At 48.3% G+C, this 27,413-nt stretch overlaps 1 protein-coding gene across 2 annotated transcripts in view; it reads right to left on the bottom strand.

Moving 5' to 3' along the window:
- gas2a (growth arrest specific 2a) overlaps positions 1-27,413 on the bottom strand; it is a 54,156-nt gene that overhangs the window by 22,409 nt on the left and 4,334 nt on the right. For both annotated transcript variants that reach the window (XR_016490249.1, XM_036961156.2), the window contains exon 2: positions 8,169-8,332. Coding sequence is in view for 1 of the 2 variants with exons in the window: in XM_036961156.2 (XP_036817051.2) it covers positions 8,169-8,313 (145 nt within the window). In the remaining variant the exon portion in view is untranslated. The remainder of the gene's footprint in view (positions 1-8,168; positions 8,333-27,413) is intronic.

Below are 27,413 nucleotides of genomic sequence, written 5' to 3' on the forward strand. Positions count from 1 at the left end.
AGCACCACAACGCGTACCTCCCCCATGCTCTACCAAGGTTTCCCAGCACCACAACACGTACCTCCCCCATGCTCTACCAAGGTTTCCCAGCACCACAACGCCTACCTCCCCCATGCTCTACCAAGGTTTCCCAGCACCACAACACGTACCTCCCCCATGCTCTACCAAGGTTTCCCAGCACCACAACGCGTACCTCCCCCATGCTTTACCAAGGTTTCCCAGCACCACAACGCGTACCTCCCCCATGCTCTACCAAGGTTTCCCAGCACCACAACACGTACCTCCCCCATGCTCTACCAAGGTTTCCCAGCACCACAACGCGTACCTCCCCCATGCTCTACCAAGGTTTCCCAGCACCACAACGCGTACCTCCCCCATGCTCTACCAAGGTTTCCCAGCACCACAACGCGTACCTCCCCCATGCTCTACCAAGGTTTTACAGCACCACAACGCGTACCTCCCCCATGCTCTACTAAGGTTTTACAGCACCACAACGCGTACCTCCCCCATGCTCTACCAAGGTTTTACAGCACCACAACGCGTACCTCCCCCATGCTCTACCAAGGTTTTACAGCACCACAACACGTACCTCCCCCATGCTCTACCAAGGTTTCCCAGCACCACAACACGTACCTCCCCCATGCTCTACCAAGGTTTTACAGCACCACAACGCGTACCTCCCCCATGCTCTACCAAGGTTTCCCAGCACCACAACGTGTACCTCCCCCATGCTCTACCAAGGTTTTACAGCACCACAACGCGTACCTCCCCCATGCTCTACCAAGGTTACCCAGCACCACAACGCGTACCACCCCCATGCTCTACCAAGGTTTAACAGCACCACAACGCGTACCTCCCCCATGCTCTACCAAGGTTTTACAGCACCACAACGCCTACCTCCCCCATGCTCTACCAAGGTTTCCCAGCACCACAACACGTACCTCCCCCATGCTCTACCAAGGTTTTACAGCACCACAACGCCTACCTCCCCCATGCTCTACCAAGGTTTCCCAGCACCACAACACGTACCTCCCCCATGCTCTACCAAGGTTTCCCAGCACCACAACACGTACCTCCCCCATGCTCTACCAAGGTTTCCCAGCACCACAACACGTACCTCCCCCATACTCTACCAAGGTTTCCCAGCACCACAACACGTACCTCCCCCATGCTCTACCAAGGTTTTACAGCACCACAACACGTACCTCCCCCATGCTCTACCAAGGTTTCCCAGCACCACAACGCGTACCTCCCCCATGCTCTACCAAGGTTTCCCAGCACCACAACGCGTACCACCCCCATGCTCTACCAAGGTTTTACAGCACCACAACACGTACCTCCCCCATGCTCTACCAAGGTTTTACAGCACCACAACACGTACCTCCCCCATGCTCTACCAAGGTTACCCAGCACCACAACACGTACCTCCCCCATGCTCTACCAAGGTTTTACAGCACCACAACACGTACCTCCCCCATGCTCTACCAAGGTTTCCCAGCACCACAACACGTACCTCCCCCATACTCTACCAAGGTTTCCCAGCACCACAACACGTACCTCCCCCATGCTCTACCAAGGTTTTACAGCACCACAACACGTACCTCCCCCATGCTCTACCAAGGTTTCCCAGCACCACAACGCGTACCTCCCCCATGCTCTACCAAGGTTTCCCAGCACCACAACGCGTACCACCCCCATGCTCTACCAAGGTTTCCCAGCACCACAACGCGTACCTCCCCCATGCTCTACCAAGGTTTCCCAGCACCACAACGCGTACCTCCCCCATGCTCTACCAAGGTTTTACAGCACCACAACGCGTACCTCCCCCATGCTCTACCAAGGTTTTACAGCACCACAACGCGTACCTCCCCCATGCTCTACCAAGGTTTCCCAGCACCACAACGTGTACCTCCCCCATGCTCTACCAAGGTTTTACAGCACCACAACGCGTACCTCCCCCATGCTCTACCAAGGTTTCCCAGCACCACAACGCGTACCACCCCCATGCTCTACCAAGGTTTTACAGCACCACAACGCGTACCTCCCCCATGCTCTACCAAGGTTTTACAGCGCCACAACGCCTACCTCCCCCATGCTCTACCAAGGTTCCCCAGCACCACAACACGTACCTCCCCCATGCTCTACCAAGGTTTTACAGCACCACAACGCCTACCTCCCCCATGCTCTACCAAGGTTTCCCAGCACCACAACACGTACCTCCCCCATGCTCTACCAAGGTTTCCCAGCACCACAACACGTACCTCCCCCATGCTCTACCAAGGTTTCCCAGCACCACAACACGTACCTCCCCCATACTCTACCAAGGTTTCCCAGCACCACAACACGTACCTCCCCCATGCTCTACCAAGGTTTTACAGCACCACAACACGTACCTCCCCCATGCTCTACCAAGGTTTCCCAGCACCACAACGCGTACCTCCCCCATGCTCTACCAAGGTTTCCCAGCACCACAACGCGTACCACCCCCATGCTCTACCAAGGTTTTACAGCACCACAACACGTACCTCCCCCATGCTCTACCAAGGTTTTACAGCACCACAACACGTACCTCCCCCATGCTCTACCAAGGTTTCCCAGCACCACAACACGTACCTCCCCCATGCTCTACCAAGGTTTTACAGCACCACAACACGTACCTCCCCCATGCTCTACCAAGGTTTCCCAGCACCACAACACGTACCTCCCCCATACTCTACCAAGGTTTCCCAGCACCAAAACACGTACCTCCCCCATGCTCTACCAAGGTTTCCCAGCACCACAACACGTACCTCCCCCATGCTCTACCAAGGTTTCCCAGCACCACAACGCGTACCTCCCCCATGCTCTACCAAGGTTTCCCAGCACCACAACGCGTACCTCCCCCATGCTATACCAAGGTTTCCCAGCACCACAACGCGTACCTCCCCCATGCTCTACCAAGGTTTCCCAGCACCACAACGCGTACCACCCCCATGCTCTACCAAGGTTTCCCAGCACCACAACGCGTACCTCCCCCATGCTCTACCAAGGTTTCCCAGCACCACAACGCGTACCTCCCCCATGCTCTACCAAGGTTTCCCAGCACCACAACGCGTACCACCCCCATGCTCTACCAAGGTTTTACAGCACCACAACGCGTACCTCCCCCATGCTCTACCAAGGTTTTACAGCGCCACAACGCCTACCTCCCCCATGCTCTACCAAGGTTCCCCAGCACCACAACACGTACCTCCCCCATGCTCTACCAAGGTTTTACAGCACCACAACGCCTACCTCCCCCATGCTCTACCAAGGTTTCCCAGCACCACAACACGTACCTCCCCCATGCTCTACCAAGGTTTCCCAGCACCACAACACGTACCTCCCCCATGCTCTACCAAGGTTTCCCAGCACCACAACACGTACCTCCCCCATACTCTACCAAGGTTTCCCAGCACCACAACACGTACCTCCCCCATGCTCTACCAAGGTTTTACAGCACCACAACACGTACCTCCCCCATGCTCTACCAAGGTTTCCCAGCACCACAACGCGTACCTCCCCCATGCTCTACCAAGGTTTCCCAGCACCACAACGCGTACCACCCCCATGCTCTACCAAGGTTTTACAGCACCACAACACGTACCTCCCCCATGCTCTACCAAGGTTTTACAGCACCACAACACGTACCTCCCCCATGCTCTACCAAGGTTTCCCAGCACCACAACACGTACCTCCCCCATGCTCTACCAAGGTTTTACAGCACCACAACACGTACCTCCCCCATGCTCTACCAAGGTTTCCCAGCACCACAACACGTACCTCCCCCATACTCTACCAAGGTTTCCCAGCACCAAAACACGTACCTCCCCCATGCTCTACCAAGGTTTCCCAGCACCACAACACGTACCTCCCCCATGCTCTACCAAGGTTTCCCAGCACCACAACGCGTACCTCCCCCATGCTCTACCAAGGTTTCCCAGCACCACAACGCGTACCTCCCCCATGCTATACCAAGGTTTCCCAGCACCACAACGCGTACCTCCCCCATGCTCTACCAAGGTTTCCCAGCACCACAACGCGTACCACCCCCATGCTCTACCAAGGTTTCCCAGCACCACAACGCGTACCTCCCCCATGCTCTACCAAGGTTTCCCAGCACCACAACGCGTACCTCCCCCATGCTCTACCAAGGTTTCCCAGCACCACAGCTTCAGCTTACTTTGCCCTAAGTTGCTCTAATAGAATATCAATCGAAGTGTAAGATTGCTTTAGTATTCAACCCTTCTGAAAAACAGCCACATTCTCTTACAGGAAGTGCTCCACAAAAAAAACGATGATTTGTACTGCATCAGACTTGAATTTCAATACAGATGAAAGCTTTAATCAAATCCAGACATATTAATTAAATTAAAAGCTTTATATGCTTTAGAACGATACTTCTGGTTTGGAAAGTCCAAACCATCTGCCAATTGTTTATTCAATGGTCACTTTATGGACACTATAGTCTCGTTTTTTAATCTGATGTCTAGAAATTGAGCTAGGTAGGCCGCAGAAAAATACTCTGAAAACTAAATTGCTAACGACCCTGTTAAAAATCCGGTGGGTTTTTCTCGGTAAAGGCCGCACGGCTCATGACCGTTAGGCAGGGAGTGTGTTGTGTATCTCCAATCAGGTTGATTTGTGAATTTTCATTGAAATTGATTTACACATGATGCTTTAACCAATGTCATACTATTGTGGGGGGAGCAATCTTCTTCATGCAATTGTCAAATCTAGACCAGAGATGAACATTCTGGAAGATCATCAAGGAAGATATCATCATCAGCTGCTGATTATTTGCAAACTGGTAGGGAGCACGAGGCCAGATTAACCGTGTGATGTATCTACTTCCTGTAGTCCCCCCCTAACCAGACCACATCAGAGGCCATACCTAATATCTCAGCTCAGCTGGCTACCCAATGCTAACAGTTAGGGACTGAAAATGCACACGCACACAATTCCCAATGCTAACAGATCGGGACTGACACAGATAGGAAGAGTGTGTCAATATAGGGTCAGATAGGATCAAACGGAATATGCTGATTTGAAGCACTTCCTGGAATAGGAAGTGTTGAACAATCAAGAGGCTACTGATACAGTAGTCTACAGCTAAACTTCTTTCTATCGTACATTGTACAGTTGGCTACTAAAGATGCTAATAATAGCCATTATTCAATGAGGAGAAGGTTACAATGTGTGTGTGTGGCGTACTGGCCGACATGCCGGATGGGATGGTCCATTTTAAGCCCAGTGGGCCTGTCTAATTATTATTATCTGGCTAATAATGAGGGCCTCAAGGGGGGAAAAAAATTGGGCTGATGTGTTAGAAATGCCAGGGCCGATTTCTGGTCCCAGTCCGCCCCTTGGACACAATCTCCATTCCAGACTCATTAACGATTGATTGGTAATGACCTTCAGATCAACAGGATAATGCAAGTCCATTGAGAATCCATTCAAATTAAAAGAAATAGTGAATAATGGCTGACGCTGATTAGGCTACAAAAGTAACTAACACAATAACTAACTACCTAACTGCAAACAACAGACCTGTGTTTAAGGTTTAACACAACGTGGTGTAACACAGATGATTGTTTGTTGAACAGGATATGCTTTGGACAGCTTTGCTAATCAGACACAGCAACATCAAATTGCTTCCTGAACTATGATCAGTCACAGGTACAAACAACCCCATGACTGAAACAGCCTGCAGAGACTGGTTTGGCTGTTGTATTTTTACAAACATGTTTACCTTTACTCAATACAACACACATGTTTATTAGATATCATGCCTCAGTAACCCAGCCTGGATCCCAAATAGACCATGCCTCAGTAACCCAGCCTGGATCCCAAAGAGACCATGCCTCAGTAACCCAGCCTGGATCCCAAAGAGACCATGCCTCAGTAACCCAGCCTGGACTTGAAAGAGACCATGCCTCAGTAACCCAGCCTGGATCCCAAAGAGACCATGCCTCAGTAACCCAGCCTGGATCCCAAAGAGACCATGCCTCAGTAACCCAGCCTGGATCCCAAAGAGACCATGCCTCAGTAACCCAGCCTGGATCCCAAATAGACAATGCCTCAGTAACCCAGCCTGGATCCCAAAGAGACCATGCCTCAGTAACCCAGCCTGGATCCCAAAGAGACCATGCCTCAGTAACCCAGCCTGGATCCCAAAGAGACCATGCCTCAGTAACCCAGCCTGGATCCCAAAGAGACCATGCCTCAGTAACCCAGCCTGGATCCCAAAGAGACCATGCCTCAGTAACCCAGCCTGGATCCCAAAGAGACCATGCCTCAGTAACCCAGCCTGGACTTGAAAGAGCAAGCTGAAGCACAGTGGCAAGGGAAAACTCCCTGGTAGAATTAAACCTTTAGAGGAACCAGACTCAGAACAATTATTCTTATACATCTGCTACACTGAGAGATGTAAAGAGATCAGCTAGAAAGATGTGTCGGCATTGAGTAATTGTCTCTGGCCCCCTCCCAGTTAGGGGGAGTGATGAGCTCTACAGCAGAGTCTCACAACTCAATTGCTGGTTGAAAACTGTTTTCTGCCCCTCCCAAAAGATAGAATTTGTAGATAATTGGCCCTCTTTCTCGGACTCACCCACAAACAGGACCAAGCCTGGCCTGTTGAGGAGTGACGGACTCCACCCTAGCTGGAGGGGTGCTCTCATCTTATCTACGAACATAGACAGGGCTCTAACTCCCCTAGCTCCACAATGAAATAGGGTGCAGGCCAGGCAGCAGGATGTTAGCCAGCCTGCCAGCTTAGTGGAGTCTGCCACTAGCACAGTCAGTGTAGTCAGCTCAGCTATCTCCATTGAGACCGTGTCTGTGCCTCGACCTAGGTTGGGCAAAACTAAACATGGCGGTGTTCGCCTTAGCAATCTCACTAGGATAAAGACCTCCTCCATTCCTGCCATTATTGAAAGTGATTGAAGATATCCCTCTAGTGGTGTGGGGGCTGTGCTTTGGCAAAGTGGGTGGGCCCTGTTCGGGGGTCTCATCGGATGGGGCCACAGTGTTTCCTGACCCCTCCTGTCTCAGCCTCCAGTATTTATGCTGCAGTAGTTTATGTGTTGGAGGGCTAAGGTCAGTCTGTTATATCTGGAGTATTTCTCCTGTCTTATCCGGTATCTTGTGTGAATTTAAGTATGCTCTCTCTAATTCTCTCTTTCTCTCTTTCTTTCTTTCTTTCTCTCTCTCGGAGGACCTGAGCCGTAGGACCATGCCTCAGGACTACCTGACATGATGACTCTTTGTTGTCCCCAGTCCACCTGGCCGTGCTGTTGCTCCAGTTTCAACTGTTCTGCCTGCGGCTATGGAACCCTGACCTGTTCACTATGATTACTAATATTTGACCATGTTGGTCATTTATGAACATTTGAACATCTTGGCCATGTTCTGTTATAATCTCCACCCGGCACAGCCAGAAGAGGACTGGCCACCCCACATAGCCTGGTTCCTCTCCAGGTTTATAATCTCCACCCGGCACAGCCAGAAGAGGACTGGCCACCCCTCATAGCCTGGATCCTCTCTAGGTTTCTTCCTAGGTTTTGGCCTTTCTAGGGAGTTTTTCCTAGCCACCGTGATTCTACACCTGCATTGCTTGCTGTTTGGGGTCTTAGGCTGGGTTTCTGTACAGCCATTTGATATATCAGCTGATGTAACAAGGGCTATATAAAAAAAATGATTTGATTTCTTGATGACAGCTAACCACCTCAAGGCCATTTCCAGAGCAGTCAATAATATAATGAAAATACATGTCATTTAGCAGACGCTTTTATCCAAAGTGACTTACAACAGCGAGTGCATACATGTTGGTATCGATGTCCCTAGTGGGAATCGAAGCCCCAATCCTTACCCAGCATGTTGGTATCGATGTCCCCAGTGGGAATCAAAGCCCCAATCCTTACCCAGCATGTTGGTATCGATGTCCCCAGTGGGAATCGAAGCCCCAATCCTTACCCAAGCATGTTGGTATCGATGTCCCCAGTGGGAATCGAAGCCCCAATCCTTACCCAAGCATGTTGTTGAGCCACATGTCCTCCATCATGAGCAGTAGACCCATACATACTGTAGGATCCACATATATGTTAATCTATATATGAATGTATATATTCTATACATCACATATAACTTACCCAGCATGCTGGTTAGCCATAGGGCTAGGTCTTCCTTCATTGGCAAAAGGCTGGCTTCATGGCGGCTGGCCAGCCATTGGCTATACTGCTGCATATCCGTCAGGCCTGGGCCAATCGGCTGCTTGGGACTCAGAGAGCTGCACATGGTGGGTCTCTCCCGTCACCTTGAGAGAGGAGAGGGTCGGACAGTCACAACAAAACACTGGCCTTGAGAGAGGAGAGGGTCGGACAGTCACAACAAACACTGGCCTTGAGAGGAGGAGAGGGTCAGACAGTCACAACAAACACTGGCCCTGAGAGAGGAGAGGGTCGGACAGTCACAACAAACACTGGCCCTGAGAGAGGAGAGGGTCAGACAGTCAGAACAAACACTGGCTTTGAGAGAGGAGAGGGTCAGACAGTCAGAACAAACACTGGCTTTGAGAGAGGAGAGGGTCAGACAGTCACAACAAACACTGGCCTTGAGAGAGGAGAGGGTCGTACAGTCACAACAAACACTGGCCCCGAGAGGAGGAGAGGGTCGGACAGTCACAACAAACACTGGCCCTGAGAGGAGAGGGTCGGACAGTCACAACAAACACTGGCCCTGAGAGAGGAGAGGGTCAGACAGTCACAACAAACACTGGCCCTGAGAGGAGAGGGTCGGACAGTCACAACAAACACTGGCCCTGAGAGGAGAGGGTCAGACAGTCACAACAAACACTGGCCCTGAGAGAGGAGAGGGTCGGACAGTCACAACAAACACTGGCCCTGAGAGAGGAGAGGGTCGGACAGTCACAACAAACACTGGCCCTGAGAGGAGAGGGTTGGACAGTCACAACAAACACTGGCCCTGAGAGAGGAGAGGGTCGGACAGTCACAACAAACACTGGCCCCGAGAGGAGGAGAGGGTCGGACAGTCACAACAAACACTGGCCCTGAGAGGAGAGGGTCGGACAGTCACAACAAACACTGGCCTTGAGAGAGGAGAGGGTCAGACAGTCACAACAAACACTGGCCCTGAGAGAGGAGAGGGTCAGACAGTCACAACAAACACTGGCCCCGAGAGGACAGGGTCAGACAGTCACAACAAACACTGGCCTTGAGAGAGGAGAGGGTCAGACATCACCTGCTCTCCATTTAAGTCTGTCTTCACTTGAACCACACCCTCTTTCCTTCTATCGGTCCTTCCGCTCCACTCCTATCCCTCTCATTCTCCTCTACTGGTCATTTCATCACTCCATTCAACCTCTATCCCTCCCTCTCTCATCATCTTCCAGTTACTGGTTCTTCACCCACACTGTCCGACTAAACCCACACTGTCCTACTAAACCCACACTGTCCTACTAAGCATAGATTTCTCTACCTACACTGTCCTACTAAACCCAGCTCTCTTTACCCACACCGTCCCATTGACCCTCAGAACTCAAACCATCCTACTAAACCCAGCTCTCATCCCACTCAAATTCACTGACCTCTTAAAACTACCATATAAACTTTTTTTAAAGGTCCTTAATTTTATGTGCTGAGAGGTTCACTGACAGAGTAGGACTTTTGATGTGCGTTTTCAGAGAGTTTGAACCGTGATATCAGATGAGATGTGAGTTTTCAGAGAGTGTGAACCGTGATATCAGATGAGATGTGAGTTTTCAGAGAGTGTAAACTGTGATATCAGATGAGATGTGAGTTTTCAGAGAGTGTAAACTGTGATATCAGTGTAAGGAAAGGCCTCTGTTATACTGTACCCGTGGATTGCCAGGACACTTCACCTTGGCACGTACTGTAGACATTTTCTTCATTAGTATGTTTCAGGTTTTATTAGTCATTTGTACGGGATACACTTGGTATACACCCTTCCAACGAAATGCTTACTTGCAGGTTCCTTCTGGACAAAGCAACAAGAATAAAACATAATGAAAGATAAGAATAGGAACATAAAGTAAATTGCTCAGTAGAATATATATTTTTTTATAGCATAAGTATTATACAGGAAGGCACAACTGATGTGTATGTAATCACTGTGGGAATTGAACCTCAACCTTGGCGTTGCTACGGTATCGCCACACTCTTACCAACTGAGCCACCTTTAATTCGGTAATATAAGCAGGTCTCAGTTAGTTTAACCTGAATGTCTCTTATCTGAGGTTTGTTGTTTACCCATTCTGTCCTCCTAAAGAAGATTAAACCTGACTGTCTCTTATCTGAGGTTTGTGGTTTACCCATTCTGTCCTCCTAAAGAAGATTTAGCCTGACTGTCCCTTATCTGAGGTTTGTTGTTTACCCATTCTGTCCTCCTAAAGAAGATTAAACCTGACTGTCTCTTATCTGAGGTTTGTGGTTTACCCATTCTGTCCTCCTAAAGAAGATTTAGCCTGACTGTCACTTATCTGAGGTTTGTCGTTTACCCATTCTGTCCTCCTAAAGAAGATTTAGCCTGACTGTCCCTTATATGAGGTTTGTCGTTTACCCATTCTGTCCTCCTATAGAAGATGTTTTTATTTCACCTTTATTTAACCAACCTGTCCTACTAAAGCAGAGGAGTAGGAGAGTATTCCAACGGAAGAACACAATCAGGATCAGGGAATCTTTGTCCTCCAGGCCAAGACCTGTCTGTACCTAATGCTCTGGGCCTGGTGTGGTGTACATTGCTGTAGATACAGAGGTTTTCAAAATGTTCTTGCCCAGGGACTGCCGGCCCAGGCAAACCGGTGTCTCCCAGGACCCCATCATTAAGTTAGCAAAACATTTAAAGAACACATCCTGTCTTATCATCAGGTGAATGATAATGCCAAGTAGAAGTAATCAACATTTTAAAATGTGAAGATTTGGTAGACAGTAACATTATTTTGACCTTCCCACAATTCATTGGAATTGAGAATTAACATAGTCTATTAGCTAGAATGGTACCTTGGTCGCGTAGGGAATTTTTTTTCAGTTTAAAGCCAATTTCCATCAATTCTACACATTTTGCCATGGCTAATGTTGTGTTCCTCTGCTCAAACATTATAACTTAATCAACGGGCATGCCTGGTTTGGGGAGTGTTCGATTCTCCCAGACTGTCTAGTTTATTTGATTGTTAGTTCTCAAAGATGGTTTTATAAAAAAATATATATAGTTTGTATTAGATTGTATTCTGTTGCAGCTAGGAATTTCAATTTTTAAAAATTATATTTCTCAGATAAAATCCCACCCCAAAAATGTCCTGATATTTCTCTGGCGTGGTTTACACTTCACAGTGAATCTAATGTTCTGGCCGTGTTGGTCTAGGATCAGTTTCAGATCATAATGAATTAGATTATATTAACAGGAGAGACCCGATCCTAGATGCTATGTGAATATGGGCCCTTGTCTTGCCCCTGGTGTGGTTTACAGTGGTTCTAATGACACAGAACATTCTCAGTAACCCTGACAGGCCAGTTCCTATTCCCATCATTATATCTCACCTAGAACACTAGTCTGTTTCATATAGCAGCCAACACAGGACAGTAGGACTTCTATCTACTGTAGCAGACCAACAGAGAAGAAAGGAGAGGCTAGATGACGATATCTGTGTTATCTAGCTACAGTGAAACCTGAAACAGCAGCTCTCCAGTTGTCAGTTTATTTCCACTCTTTGTCATTGTTAACCCTACACCACCCAAGCCCAACACTAACCCAACCCAGAGCCCCGCAACACTAGCCCAACACAGAGCCCCCCCAACACAACCCAAGCCCAACGCCATCCCAACCCAGAGCCCCCACCACAACCCAAGCCCAACACTAACCCAACCCAGAGCCCCGCAACACTAGCCCAACCCAGAGCCCCCCACCACAACCCAAGCCCAACACTAGCCCAACCCAGAGCCCCCCCAACACAACCCAAGCCCAACACTAGCCCAACCCAGAGCCCCCCACCACAACCCCAACACAACCCAAGCCCGACCCAGAGCCCCCCAACACAACCCAAGCCCAACACTAGCCCAATCCAGAGCACCCCAACACAACCCAAGCCCAACACTAGCCCAACCCAGAGCAACCCAACACAACCCAAGCCCGACCCAGAGCCCCCCAACACAACCCAAGCCCAACACTAGCCCAACCCAGAGCACCCCAACACAACCCAAGCCCAACCCAGAGCCCCCCCCAACACAACCCAAGCCCAACACTAGCCCAACCCAGAGCACCCCAACACAACCCAAGCCCAACCCAGAGCCCCCCAACACAACCCAAGCCCAACCCAGAGCCCCCCAACACAACCCAAGCCCAACCCAGAGCCCCCCAACACAACCCAAGCCCAACCCAGAGCCCCCCCCAACACAACCCAAGCCCAACCCAGAGCCCCCCACCACAACCCAAGCCCAACCCAGAGCCCCCCAACACAACCCAAGCCCAACCCAGAGCCCCCCAACACAACCCAAGCCCAACCCAGAGCCCCCCAACACAACCCAAGCCCAACCCAGAGCCCCCAAACACAACCCAAGCCCAACCCAGAGCCCCCCAACACAACCCAAGCCCAACCCAGAGCCCCCAAACACAACCCAAGCCCAACCCAGAGCCCCGCAACACAACCCAAGCCCAACCCAGAGCCCCCCCCCAACACAACCCAAGCCCAACCCAGAGCCCCCCAACACAACCCAAGCCCAACCCAGAGCCCCCCAACACAACCCAAGCCCAACCCAGAGCCCCCCAACACAACCCAAGCCCAAAATGATGTGACTAAACTCACCAAAAAGAAGAAGAAAGTGTATTATGAAGCTAAGATCAATGATACAAAGAATGATGGGAAAAAAATTGAAATTAAATTATTTTGCAGAAAGATGGCTTACTCATCACAAAATCATGTGATGTTGACAACTATTTCAATGATCATTTCATTGGCAAAGTGGGCAAACTTAGGCAGGAAATGCCCACGACAAACAGTTAACCCACTGTTCCTGGGCCGTCATTGAAAATAAGAATTTGTTCTTAACTGACTTGCTTAGTAAAATTAATAAAATATTCATGCATAAAAAAAATTATAATGAAAGGTGCAAGTTAGAATTTTGAAAAGTTGTGGGAGAGGTGGAAAAATTATTGTTATCGATCAATAATGACAAAACTCCTGGCATTGACAACTTAGAAAGCTACTGAGGATGGTAGCTGACTATAGCCACTCCTATCTGTCATGTTTTTACCCTTAACAAAGAGTTGCAGTCTGTTTTGGAATGGGTGGCCAGTAATAAACTGGTCGTTGAACATCTCTGAAACTAAGAGCGTTTGTATTTGGTACAAATCATTGCCTAAATTCTAGACCTCGGCTGAATCTGGTAATGAATGGTGTGGCTGTTGAACAAGTTGAGGAGATTAAATTACTTGGTGTTACCTTAGATTGTAAACTGTCATGGTCAAAACATATTGATTTAATGGTTGTAAAGATGGGGAGAGGTCTGTCTGTAATATAGAGATGAGGAGAGGTCTGGCCGTAATATAGAGATGAGGAGAGGTCTGTCTGTAATAGAGAGATGGGGAGAGATCTGTCTGTAATATAGGGATGGGGAGAGGTCTGTCTGTAATAGAGAGATGGGGAGAGGTCTGTCTGTAATAGAGAGATGGGGAGAGGTCTGTCTGTAATAGAGAGATGGGGAGAGGTCTGTCTGTAATATAGGGATGGGGAGAGGTCTGTCTGTAATAGAGAGATGGGGAGAGGTCTGTCTGTAATAGAGAGATGGGGAGAGGTCTGTCTGTAATAGAGAGATGGGGAGAGGTCTGTCTGTAATATAGAGATGGGGAGAGGTCTGTCTGTAATATAGAGATGGGGAGAGGTCTGTATGTAATAGAGAGATGGGGAGAGGTCTGTCTGTAATAGAGAGATGGGGAGAGGTCTGTCTGTAATAGAGAGATGGGGAGAGGTCTGTCTGTAATAGAGAGATGGGGAGAGGTCTGTCTGTAATATAGAGATGGGGAGAGGTCTGTCTGTAATATAGAGATGGGGAGAGGTCTGTATGTAATAGAGAGATGGGGAGAGGTCTGTCTGTAATATAGAGATGGGGAGAGGTCTGTCTGTAATAAAGAGATGGGGAGAGGTCTGTCTGTAATAGAGAGATGGGGAGAGGTCTGTCTGTAATAGAGAGATGGGGAGAGGTCTGTCTGTAATAAAGAGATGCTCTGCTTTTTTGACACCACACTCCAAAAAGCAAGTCCTGCTCTAGTTTTGTCTAATCTTGATTATTGTCCAGTCGTGTGGTCCAGTGCTGCAAGGAAAGACCTAGTTAAGCTGCAGCTGGCCAGAACAGAGCGGAGCGTCTTGCTCTTAATTGTAATCAGAGGGTTGATATAAATACGATTCATGCCAGTCTCTCTTGGCTAAGAGTTGAGGAGAGACTGACTACATCACTTCTTCTTTTTATAAGAAACATTAATATGTTGGAAATCCCAAATTGTTTGCATAGTCAACTTACACACAGCTCTGACACACACACTTACCCCACGAGACACGTCACCAGGGGTCTTTTCACAGTCCCCAAAACCTTAACAAATTCAAGAAAACGTACAGTGTTATAGAGCCCTTATTGCATGGAACTTCCTTCCATCTCATATTGCTCAAATAAACAGCAAACCTGGTTTCAAAAAACAGATAAAGCAACACTTCGCGGCACAACGCCTCTCCCCTGTTTGACCTAGATAGTTTGTGTGCATCCATATGTAAGCAACACGTGCCTTTTTAAAAATGTATGTAGTTCTGTCCTTGAGCTGTTTTTGTCTATTGATGTTCTGTATTATGTCATGTTTCATGTTTTGTGTGGACCCCAGGAAGAGTAGCTGCTGCTTTTGCAACCCCCCCCCCCCCCCCCCCCACTACCACTACCACCCCTACCCCAACATCAACGCCACATCACTCCTTCCCACCAACCCACATCACAGAGAAGCAATACTTTTTGGCAGTAAATTGGCAGGGTACTTGGCCGTTATATTGTCTGCATGCTGGATGGAGTAGCCGCAGTGGGTAAATGAAATACTACCTGACTCTGTCTCAACAGTATTCATTGCCAGCCATTCATAGCTTAAACACAGAGGACTATAAAAAAAAATGTAGGAATTGTTCATGTTTTTACTCCTAATGTTATCTCAATAAGTCTGATAAGTTACCAGGGAAAGTTGTTTCCGTTGGGGCTGATAGATAGATTTATCGACAGACCAACTGCCCGACCGAACGACCAACTGGGAGCCAGATGTACAGGCTATAACGCCTGACAAATTGTCATCAACAGCCAACTCCGTACAGAGTTTATTTTCTCAGAGAGGAGATTGGGGTATAGCAGGGGTCTTATGCATTCAGTGTGTGACTCACCGTGTCTCTGACAGGATGTGAAGATTATAAAAACAATACGCAAAGAATCTATTCTGAGGCAGACCTGGACTGCTAGATAGACAGGTTTTTGCAAATTTGGGACTTTTACATTGGTTTTACAATGTGGACAATCATCCCGGTCAGACTCAATTGACCATTCGCTAAGCACAGGATAGTGACATCACAAGGATGCTGTCGACTGTTCCCATTACCACATAGGTTAAAGACATGCTCCACACATGACTTAAAACACAGACAGACTTCTTGACTTTTCTCAATGATACAGCCCGTTAGAGTGGCTCATGATACAGCCCATTAGAGTGGCTCATGATACAGCCCATTAGAGTGGCTCATGATACAGCCCGTTAGAATGGCTCATGATACAGCCCATTAGAGGGGCTCATGATACAGCCCGTTAGCATGGCTCATGATACAGCCCGTTAGAGTGGCTCATGATACAGCCCGTTAGAATGGCTCATGATACAGCCCAGTAGAATGGCTCATGATACAGCCCAGTAGAATGGCTCAAGATACAGCCCGTTAGAATGGCTCATGATACAGCCCATTAGAGTGGCTCATGATACAGCCCATTAGAGTGGCTCATGATACAGCCCGTTAGAATGGCTCATGATACAGCCCATTAGAGGGGCTCATGATACAGCCCGTTAGCATGGCTCATGATACAGCCCGTTAGAGTGGCTCATGATACAGCCCGTTAGAATGGCTCATGATACAGCCCAGTAGAATGGCTCATGATACAGCCCAGTAGAATGGCTCAAGATACAGCCCGTTAGAATGGCTCATGATACAGCCCATTAGAGTGGCTCATGATACAGCCCGTTAGAATAGCTCATGATACAGCCCATTAGAGTGGCTCATGATACAGCCCGTTAGAGTGGCTCGTGATACAGCCCGTTAGAGTGGCTCATGATACAGCCCAGTAGAGTGGCTCATGATACAGCCCAGTAGAGTCGCTCATGATACAGCCCAGTAGAGTGGCTCATGATACAGCCCGTTAGAGTGGCTCATGATACAGCCCAGTAGAGTGGCTCATGATACAGCCCAGTAGAGTGGCTCATGATACAGCCCGTTAGAATGGCTCATGATACAGCCCATTAGAATGGCTCATGATACAGCCCAGTATAATGGCTCATGATACAGCCCAGTAGAATGGCTCAAGATACAGCCCGTTAGAATGGCTCATGATACAGCCCGTTAGAATAGCTCATGATACAGCCCGTTAGAGTGGCTCGTGATACAGCCCGTTAGATTGGCTCATGATACAGCCCAGTAGAGTGGCTCATGATACAGCCCAGTAGAGTGGCTCATGATACAGCCCAGTAGAGTGGCTCATGATACAACCCGTTAGAGTGGCTCATGATACAGCCCGTTAGAGTGGCTCATGATACAGCCCGTTAGAGTGGCTCATGATACAGCCCGTTAGAGTGGCTCATGATACAGCCCGTTAGAATGGCTCATGATACAGCCCGTTAGAATGGCTCATGATACAGCCCATTAGAATGGCTCATGATACAGCCCAGTAGAGTGGCTCATGATACAGCCCAGTAGAGTGGCTCATGATACAGTCCGTTAGAATGGCTCATGATACAGCCCAGTAGAGTGGCTCATGATACAGCCCAGTAGAGTGGCTCATGATACAGCCCGTTAGAATGGCTCATGATACAGCCCGTTAGAATGGCTCATGATACAGCCCGTTAGAGTGGCTCATGATACAGCCCGTTAGAATGGCTCATGATACAGCCCGTTAGAATGGCTCATGATACAGATTAGTCTTCTGCTTTCTCTCCCCCCCCGCCCCGAATACCCCCAGGCACAAGGGCTGCCAGGCTCGGGGCTTGAACCTGGCTGCTGGTCTGATCTAGTCTACCTGCTGTCCTTCTGTCCTGTCCTGGTAGTTTCCTGCTTAGGCTGTTTGCTCATCGTGACCTAGAGACAGCACATCGCCCTGGCATGGCAAGCAACCAGACAGCAGTACTATAGTTCAACCAGACAGCAGTACTATGGTTCAACCAGACAGCAGTACTATGGTTCAACCAGACAGCAGTACTATAGTTGGTTCAACCAGACAGCAGTACTATAGTTGGTTCAACCAGACAGCAGTACTATAGTTGGTTCAACCAGACAGCAGTACTATAGTTGGTTCAACCAGACAGCAGTACTATAGTTGGTTCAACCAGACAGCAGTACTATAGTTGGTTCAACCAGACAGCAGTACTATAGTTGGTTCAACCAGACAGCAGTACTATAGTTGGTTCAACCAGACAGCAGTACTATAGTTGGTTCAACCAGAGAGCAGTACTATAGTTCAACCAGACAGCAGTACTATAGTTCAACCAGACAGCAGTACTATAGTTCAACCAGACAGCAGTACTATAGTTCAACCAGACAGCAGTACTATAGTTGGTTCAACCAGACAGCAGTACTATAGTTGGTTCAACCAGACAGCAGTACTATAGTTGGTTCAACCAGACAGCAGTACTATGGTTCAACCAGACAGCAGTACTATAGTTCAACCAGACAGCAGTACTATGGTTCAACCAGACAGCAGTACTATGGTTCAACCAGACAGCAGTACTATAGTTCAACCAGACAGCGGTACTATGGTTCAACCAGACAGCAGTACTATAGTTGGTTCAACCAGACAGCAGTACTATAGTTCAACCAGACAGCAGTACTATGGTTCAACCAGACAGCAGTACTATAGTTCAACCAGACAGCAGTACTATAGTTCAACCAGACAGCAGTACTATAGTTCAACCAGACAGCAGTACTATAGTTCAACCAGACAGCAGTACTATAGTTCAACCAGACAGCAGTACTATAGTTCAACCAGACAGCAGTACTATAGTTCAACCAGACAGCAGTACTATAGTTCAACCAGACAGCAGTACTATAGTTCAACCAGACAGCAGTACTATAGTTCAACCAGGCAGCAGTACTATAGTTCAACCAGGCAGCAGTACTATGGTTCAACCAGACAGCAGTACTATAGTTCAACCAGACAGCAGTACTATAGTTCAACCAGACAGCAGTACTATGGTTCAACCAGACAGCAGTACTATAGTTCAACTAGACAGCAGTACTATAGTTCAACCAGACAGCAGTACTATAGTTCAACCAGACAGCAGTACTATAGTTCAACCAGACAGCAGTACTATAGTTCAACCAGACAGCAGTACTATAGTTCAACTAGACAGCAGTACTATAGTTCAACCAGACAGCAGGATGGTCTAATACAAAGTGCCAGAAGGCCTTGAACAAGAAAGGATGTGAAGCCGCTACCATCACAATACAGTATGACGGTCGCCTAAAGGGGAAAAGGGGGGATACCTAGTCAGTTGTACAACTGCATGTCTTCAACTGGGGGGGGGGCTGCCTTAATCGACATCCATGTCTCCGGCACCCCGGGGAACAGTGGGTTAACTGGCTTGTTCAGGGCCCGGGGAACAGTGGGTTAACTGCCTTGTTCAGGGCCCGGGGAACAGTGGGTTAACTGCCTTGTTCAGGGCCTGGGGAACAGTGGGTTAACTGCCTTGTTCAGGGCCCGGGGAACAGTGGGTTAACTGCCTTGTTCAGGGCCCGGGGAACAGTGGGTTAACTGCCTTGTTCAGGGCCCGGGGAACAGTGGGTTAACTGCCATGTTCAGGGCCTGGGGAACAGTGGGTTAACTGCCTTGTTCAGGGCCTGGGGAACAGTGGGTTAACTGCCTTGTTCAGGGCCCGGGGAACAGTGGGTTAACTGCCTTGCTCAGGGGGCAGAACAACAGATTTGTTTACCTCGTCAACTCAGGCATTCGATCCAGCGACCTTCCGGTTACTGGCCCAACGCTCTAAAGACGTGACACATTCAGTATGAAGAGTGCCTCACAACGACAAGACTAAAGGCTTGGCTGTGGAAAGAGACCACTCTCACGTAGGCTAGTGTTTTAGCATGAGGGTTCACAGCGCAAAACACATGGTCCAAGTCATATTCAATTACAATCTTTTCATTATTTGACGAATCTACAGTATGTGAACTAAATCTTTCAACACACATCTTGTAAAAAGGTATTTGGTATTTTATTAGGATCCCCATTAGCTTTTGCGAAAGTAGCAGATACTCTTCCTGGCTGTCACGTGTGCTTCCCTCTCTGGCCTCTAGGTCACCAGACTGCTCGTTTAAGGCGCACACCTGTCGCCATCGTTACGCGCATTAGCGCATGATGACACTCACCTGGACTCCATCACATCCTTGATTACCTGCCCTATATATATCACTCCCCTTTGGTTTCTTCCTCAGTCGCCATTGTTTCTGTTTCATGTCCGTGCGGTGTTTGTGTTACGTGTTTGTTTCATTTATTTATTAAAAATGTATTCACTCCCTGAACTTGCTTCCCGACTCTCAGCGTGCATCGTTACACTGGGGTCCGTACAAAACATGAAACATGACATAATACAGAACATTAACAGACAAGAACCTCTGAAGGACAGAACTACATACATTATCTAATGGCACATACAGCCTACATGTCAAAACATAGAAGCAGAGTATCCAGGTTCAACAGGGGAGAGGCGTTGTGCCGTGAGGTGTTGCTTAATCTGTTGTTTTTTTTAAAAAAAAACAGGTTTGCTGTTTATTTGAACAATATGAGATGGAAGGGAGTTCCATGCAATAAGGGCTCTCTATATAATACTGTACGTTTTCTTGAATTTGTTCTGGATTTGGGGACTGTGAAAAGACCCCAGGTGGCACGTCTCGTGGGGTAAGTGTGTGTGTGTGTCAGAGCTGTGTGTGTAAGTTGACTATGCAAACAATTTGGAATTTCCAGCACGTTAATGTTTCTTATAAAAAAATAAGAAGAGATGCAGTCAGTCTCTCCTCAACTCTCAGTCAAGAGAGACTGGCATGCATAGTATTAATATTAGCTCTCTAACTACAATGAAGAGCAAGGCGTACCGCTCTGTTCTGGCCCAGCTGGAGCCCAACTAGGTCTTTCTTTGCAGCACTTAACCACATGTCTGGACAATAAATAAGATAAGACAAAACTAGAGCCTGCAGGACTTGCTTTTTGGAGTGTGGTGTCAAAAAAAGCAGAGCATCTCTTTAATAGGGACAGACCTCTCCCCATCTTTACAACCATGGAATCTATGTTTTCACCATGACAGTTTACAATCTAAGGCAACGCCAAGTAATTTAATCTCCTCAACTTGTTCAACAGCCACACCATTCATTACCAGATTCAGCTGAGGTCAAGAATTTAGGCAATGATTTGTACCAAATACAAACGCTCTTAGTTTCAGAGATGTTCAAGGACCAGTTTATTACTGACCACCCATTCCAAAACTGACTACAACTCCTTGTTAAGGGTTTGTGACTTCATTAGCTGTGGTTGCTTATACATGGACACACAGGCTTTGTTTAATGCCAGTGGCAGGGGGCCTAGAGAGCTGCCCTGTGGTACACCACACCCTTGTTTGACATTAGAGAAGCTTCCATTAAAGAAACCCCCTCTGTTCTATTAGATAGATAGCTCTGAATCCACGATATGGCAGATGTTGAAAAGCCATAAAATATGTTTTCCCAACAACAGCTTATGGTCAGTAATATCAAAGGCCGCACTGAAATCTAACAGTACAGCTCCCACAATCTTCTTATTATCAATTTCTTTCAACCAATCATCAGTCATTTGTCAGTGTAGTACATGTTGAGTGCCCTTCATGCTGAAAGTCTGTTGTCCATTTGTTTACAGAGAAATAGCATCTAGCTTGATACACAGCTAACAGTGGCAGCTAGGCTAGCTGCTACGCGAAGCAGCTCATCAGACCCTTGGTTGGTAGGATCCCTGGATAGATAGCAGCAGTCCCGGCAATGGATGCCAACAGTGTCACAGAATCCAAACTCAAAAGGTAGCTAGATAGTAACACATTTTTTTCTCCAAAAGAACACTTTTTCAGAGACTTTCACAACTTTCCAGAACAACAAACCGAGTTCTTCCTCATTCCGCTTTCAATGCGAAGTGTCACGACGAGTGGTGGAAGTCTAACGTAAAGGGAGATATATAGGGCCTATAGAGTAGCCTGAAGAACATGGAGGTTAGCATTGTAAGGGTCCCTTGTTGTGGAGGACCATGGCTTTTGACCTCGACCTCTGACCTCTAACCTCTAGCCATGACCCACATACTGACACACACAAACACACTTCCTGTCACACCATGGTGCTGAACACCTGGAACAGGGACACACACACACTTCCTGTCACACCATGGCACTGAACACCTGGAACAGGGACACACACACACACACTTCCTGTCACACCATGGCGCTGAACACATGGAACAGGGACACACACACACACTTCCTGTCACACCATGGCGCTGAACACCTGGAACAGGGACACACACACACACTTCCTGTCACACCATGGCACTGAACACCTGGAACAGGGACACACACACACACTTCCTGTCACACCATGGCGCTGAACACATGGAACAGGGACACACACACACACACTTCCTGTCACACCATGGCGCTGAACACATGGAACAGGGACACACACACACACTTCCTGTCACACCATGGCGCTGAACACCTGGAACAGGGACACACACACTTCCTGTCCCACTATAGTGGTGAACACTGGATACACTGGGCCTTGATGGCAAAGCCTATCTCCCTAAAAACAACAGCTGCACACACATCGCAGCAGTGACACACATGTGCAACATTCCCATGTCTACTGTGGGACAGCCATGACAAACAGAGCAGAGCGAAGACCAACTAACCACTGTTATCATTGTTACTGTCCTCCCATAGAGCTCTGTCCTGTTGCTTTTTCCTTTCCCAGATCATGGTTCTTGTTACTGTCCTCCCATAGAGCTCTGTCCTCCCATAGAGCTCTGTCCTCTCTCCCGGCTGCCCGTTCCCAGGTCATGGTCCTTGTTACAGTCCTCCCATAGAGCTCTGTCCTCCCATAGAGCTCTGTCCTCCCATAGAGCTCTGTCCTCCCATAGAGCTCTGTCCTCTCTCCCGGCTGCCCGTTCCCAGGTCATGGTCCTTGTAACAGTCCTCCCATAGAGCTCTGTCCTCCCATAGAGCTATGTCCTCTCTCCAGGCTGCCCGTTCCCAGGTCATGGTCCTTGTTACTGTCCTCCCATAGAGCTCTCGTCTCTCCCGGCTGCCCTTTCCCAGGCCTCTCACTGTACTGTGGCCTTGATCTCTATCTGCTGTAGGAGAAAGTTACACAACCATGCCCCTTGCCCTGGCTACAACCATGCCCCTTGCCCTGGCTACAACCATGCCCCTTGCCCTGGCTACAACCATGCCCCTTGCCCTGGCTACAACCACGCCCCTTGCCCTGGCTACAACCACGCCCCTTGCCCTGGCTACAACCACGCCCCTTGCCCTGGCTACAACCACGCCCCTTGCCCTGGCTACAACCACGCCCCTTGCCCTGGCTACAACCACGCCCCTTGCTCTGGCTACAACCACGCCCCTTGCTCTGGCTACAACCACGCCCCTTGCTCTGGCTACAACCACGCCCCTTGCTCTGGCTACAACCACGCCCCTTGCTCTGGCTACAACCACGCCCCTTGCTCTGGCTACAACCACGCCCCTTGCTCTGGCTACAACCACGCCCCTTGCTCTGGCTACAACCACGCCCCTTGCTCTGGCTACAACCACGCTCCTTGCTCTGGCTCCAACCATGCCCTGGCCCACCGGCCAAACACAATCCACCTTGTTCACATTGGCAGTTTGAAGTGCCTCAAATCTGATTCCTGGCCATGCTACTTGTGTCTGAATTGTCCAAATTAGAATTTATTTGCCCTCAAAAGGTTTCTAGACTGTTATTTGGCATATCTTGTTGTTCGCTAGTTACTCTGTTGACAGTCTGACAAGAACATGTGGTAGCTAACTAGCTTGTTCATTGTTTAGCTAAGTGAATATGCTAGAAAGCTACACCGCTACCTAGCTAGCTGACTGCCGTGGCTACCTAGCTAGCTGACTGCCGTGGCTACCTAGCTAGCTGACTGCCGTGGCTACGTAGCTAGCTGACTGCCGTGGCTACGTAGCTAGCTGATTGCCGTGGCTACCTAGCTAGCTGGCTGCTGTGGCTACCTAGCTAGCTGACTGCCGTGGCTACCTAGCTAGCTGACTGCCGTGGCTACCTAGCTAGTTGACTGCCGTGGCTACCTAGCTAGCTGACTGCCGTGGCTACCTAGCTAGCTGACTGCCGTGGCTACCTAGCTAGCTGACTGCCGTGGCTACCTAGCTAGCTGACTGCCATGGCTACCTAGCTAGCTGACTGCCGTGGCTACCTAGCTAGCTGACTGCCGTGGCTACCTAGCTAGTTGACTGCCGTGGCTACCTAGTTAGTTGACTGCCGTGGCTACCTAGTTAGTTGACTACCGTGGCTACCTAGCTAGCTGACTGCCGTGGCCATCTAGCTAGTTGACTGCTGTGGCTACCTAGCTAGCTGACTGCTGTGGCTACCTAGCTAGCTGACTGCTGTGGCTACCTAGCTAGCTAGCCAAAAAGGACTTGTTTTGAAAGTGTTCTTACACTATGATTTTGAACATTCAAAGTAACTGGGAAACATCCATGGCGAGGCATAGAGTACCACAGTATGAGTCATAATACCCATAAAACCTAGCAGTCAAACAGGGAAATGGTTCCAATCGTTTAAATTAAGGGCTTTGATAAAAGTCACCTTGTCCGAGAGAGATTTACAAGGTAATCAAAACGTCTCGCCACGGTAAGCCTACAGGAAACACAGCCCTTATTTGAAGTCTTTCTAAAATCCACTATGGGAAAAATGAATAAAACCATTTCCCTGTTTGACAGCAAGGTTTTATGCGTATCATGACACCTCCAATGTGGGGCTCTAGGGTTCTAGCTTGCTACATAACTTCTGAGTGACCACTACCAATCAGCCTTCACCACTGGGCACACACCAGTTATTACTACGACAACTAGTGTAGCCATGTCAGCAAATGACTGCTGTCTGAACACACATCTGATCTGCTCACTTGTAACTGGCTGTTTGAACAGTCAATATTCCAAAATGGATTTGAAAAACTAAACTGATTTGAGCATTTTTTATTTTACCTTTATTTAACTAGGCAAGTCAGTTAAAAACAAATTCTTATTTTCAAAGACAGCAGGTTAACTGCCTTGTTCAGGGGGCAGAACAACAGATTTTTTACCTTGTCAGCTCAGGGATTTGAACTTGTAACCTTTGGGTTACTAGGTCAACACTCTAACCACTAGGCTACCTGCCGGGAGAGAGAACAAGGCTCTGGTCTCACATGACAACTATGCATATTTTAGCTCAAGAGTTGGTCATGGCTCATTAGAATACATTCCACTGAAGAACAGGGCCTCCTGTACCATCCAATGAAATGCACATCTTTACATGCTTGTTGAGCATGTAAATTGAACTAAGATCTTCAAAGTAAACATACAGGTAACTGTTAAAATAATGGAAACACAAATAAATTAGGGATACAAAGTATATTGAAAGGTGTGGTTCCTGAATAAATTAAGCAATTAACATCAGAGTGTCATCATAGAGATAGATAGAGGACTCGTCATGGATTTAACCCTTTTTAGCATGGACATTGCCATTGAGTGGTCAACTGGGTGGGAATTCCTATGAGCTTGGAGAAAAATCAGCCCATGAAGAATTAGAAGAAGAACAAATATCACTTTAGAATGGAGATAGTCCCAATGGCGTTGCCCATGCTGTCACATACACTATAATGGCACATATACAAAGATGAGTTCTCTATCTGTCTCTATGGGTCATGTATAAAAATTTTAAAAAAGAAATGGTCAGTCCATTATTTTGGCTACCATGGCTAAGCCCCCATAGGATGACAAGGCTCCCATCCACAGGGCATGAGCGGTCGATGAATGGTTTGATGAGCATGAAAACGATGTTAACCATATGTCATTGGCCGTTTCAGTCACCGGATCTGATGGTGCATTGCAGCTGTTCTGGCTCGTGGTTTCTGGCCCGTGGTTGCTGGCTCGTGGTTTCTGGCTCGTGGTTTCTGGCTCGTGGTTGCTGGCCCGTGGTTGCTGGCTCGTGGTTGCTGGCTCGTGGTTTCTGGCTCGTGGTTGCTGGCTCGTGGTTTCTGGCTCGTGGTCGCTGGCCCGTGGTCGCTGGCTCGTGGTCTCTGGCTCGTGGTCGCTGGCTCGTGGTCTCTGGCTCGTGGTTTCTGGCTCGTGGTTGCTGGCTCGTGGTTGCTGGCTCGTGGTTGCTGGCTCGTGGTTTCTGGCTCGTGGTTGCTGGCTCGTGGTTTCTGGCCCGTGGTTTCTGGCCCGTGGTTTCTGGCTCGTGGTTTCTGGCTCGTGGTTGCTGGCTCGTGGTTTCTGGCTCGTGGTTGCTGGCTCGTGGTTTCTGGCTCGTGGTTTACCACATATGGTATGTGTGAAAATATAGTTAAGTTATTCAAATTAAAGAACGTTCTCCCAATAGTTCTCGCAGAGACCTTTAGGTGACCCTGGATAAGCGTAGACATAACAACATAGCATAACGCAGTTGGCTCCAGATGGGACGAGGACAGACAGGGTCTCATAAGGAATCACGGAATGCTGCTGAGTCACTCAATGAAAACACAAGCAATTATCTCTCTCCCTCGCTGCCCTTCACTGTGCTGTGGCCTGACCTCTCTCTCAACCAGAGATGTGTATTTATTATGGATCCCCATTAGTTCCTGTCAAGGCAGCAGCTATTCTTCCTGGGGTTTATTATGGATCCCCATTAGTTCCTGTCAAGGCAGCAGCTATTCTTCCTGGGGTTTATTATGGATCCCCATTAGTTCCTGTCAAGGCAGCAGCTACTCTTCCTGGGGTTTATTATGGATCCCCATTAGTTCCTGTCAAGGCAGCAGCTACTCTTCCTGGGGTTTATTATGGATCCCCATTAGTTCCTGTCAAGGCAGCAGCTACTCTTCCTGGGGTTTATTATGGATCCCCATTAGTTCCTGTCAAGGCAGCAGCTATTCTTCCTGGGGTTTATTATGGATCCCCATTAGTTCCTGCCAAGGCAGCAGCTACTCTTCCTGGGGTTTATTATGGATCCCCATTAGTTCCTGCCAAGGCAGCAGCTACTCTTCCTGGGGTTTATTATGGATCTATTACTTTTCTGGGATGCTTGATTGTTTTTATTGCTTTACTGGAGATCTTATCATAAGTAGACATGCTCATGTTATTTATATTGGAGCTGCTAGTGCACGGTGAGCTGTACACAGTGGACGTCCTACTGAGGCACACTGCCTCAGTGCTAACACTATAACTCTGGTTCATAGCTGTAGGCTCGACAGAGGCTTTCAGGGCAGGTAAAATAAAATTAAGTTACTTACATTGTGTCTGCCAACGCCCCCTGGTATAATGTACATTTGCTGAAGCATTATGACAACTCAGTGACACAGTGGTAGGGATTAGCTGAGGTGGGCTTGGGTCATTGATAAATCATTGTTTCAAAGCATACTTGAAATGCGTGGACAGAGTTCCAGGAGCCAAGATCATTTGGATGGACTCCGTTATTCCTGTAGAGTATCTTCTGTTTCCAGAAGGTGTCAAAGTTATCTATAAAAGTGATTCCAACAGAGCTACAGTAATATTTTAGCCAGGTGTGTAATGTCAATAGCCTGCTAAATCTTTCACAGCCGCGGCTAGACGATGGTACCGGACCTGAAAAAAATTGGCCGCTTTTTGGAATCTTTCAGTGCTAGAATCAGTTTTTTAAAATCTAATTTCAGAAGTTCCGAACTAGCCCTCCTGCTGTCATTTGACCCCACATTGACTACAACTGCGTCAGCTCCCGGCATCTGTCGTATAATGGTCGGAAGTAGCCTTGTAAGGTAAGATAGGGTCACAACCATGCCCTGGTCTGGCCCACTGGCAATCACATTCCACCAAATAACAGGTTTGCCAGTAGCATCACCAAATAC

The sequence above is a fragment of the Oncorhynchus mykiss genome, chromosome 2 (genome assembly GCF_057628025.1).
Source record: "Oncorhynchus mykiss isolate SJ-2025 chromosome 2, ASM5762802v1, whole genome shotgun sequence".
Lineage (NCBI taxonomy): Eukaryota > Metazoa > Chordata > Actinopteri > Salmoniformes > Salmonidae > Oncorhynchus > Oncorhynchus mykiss.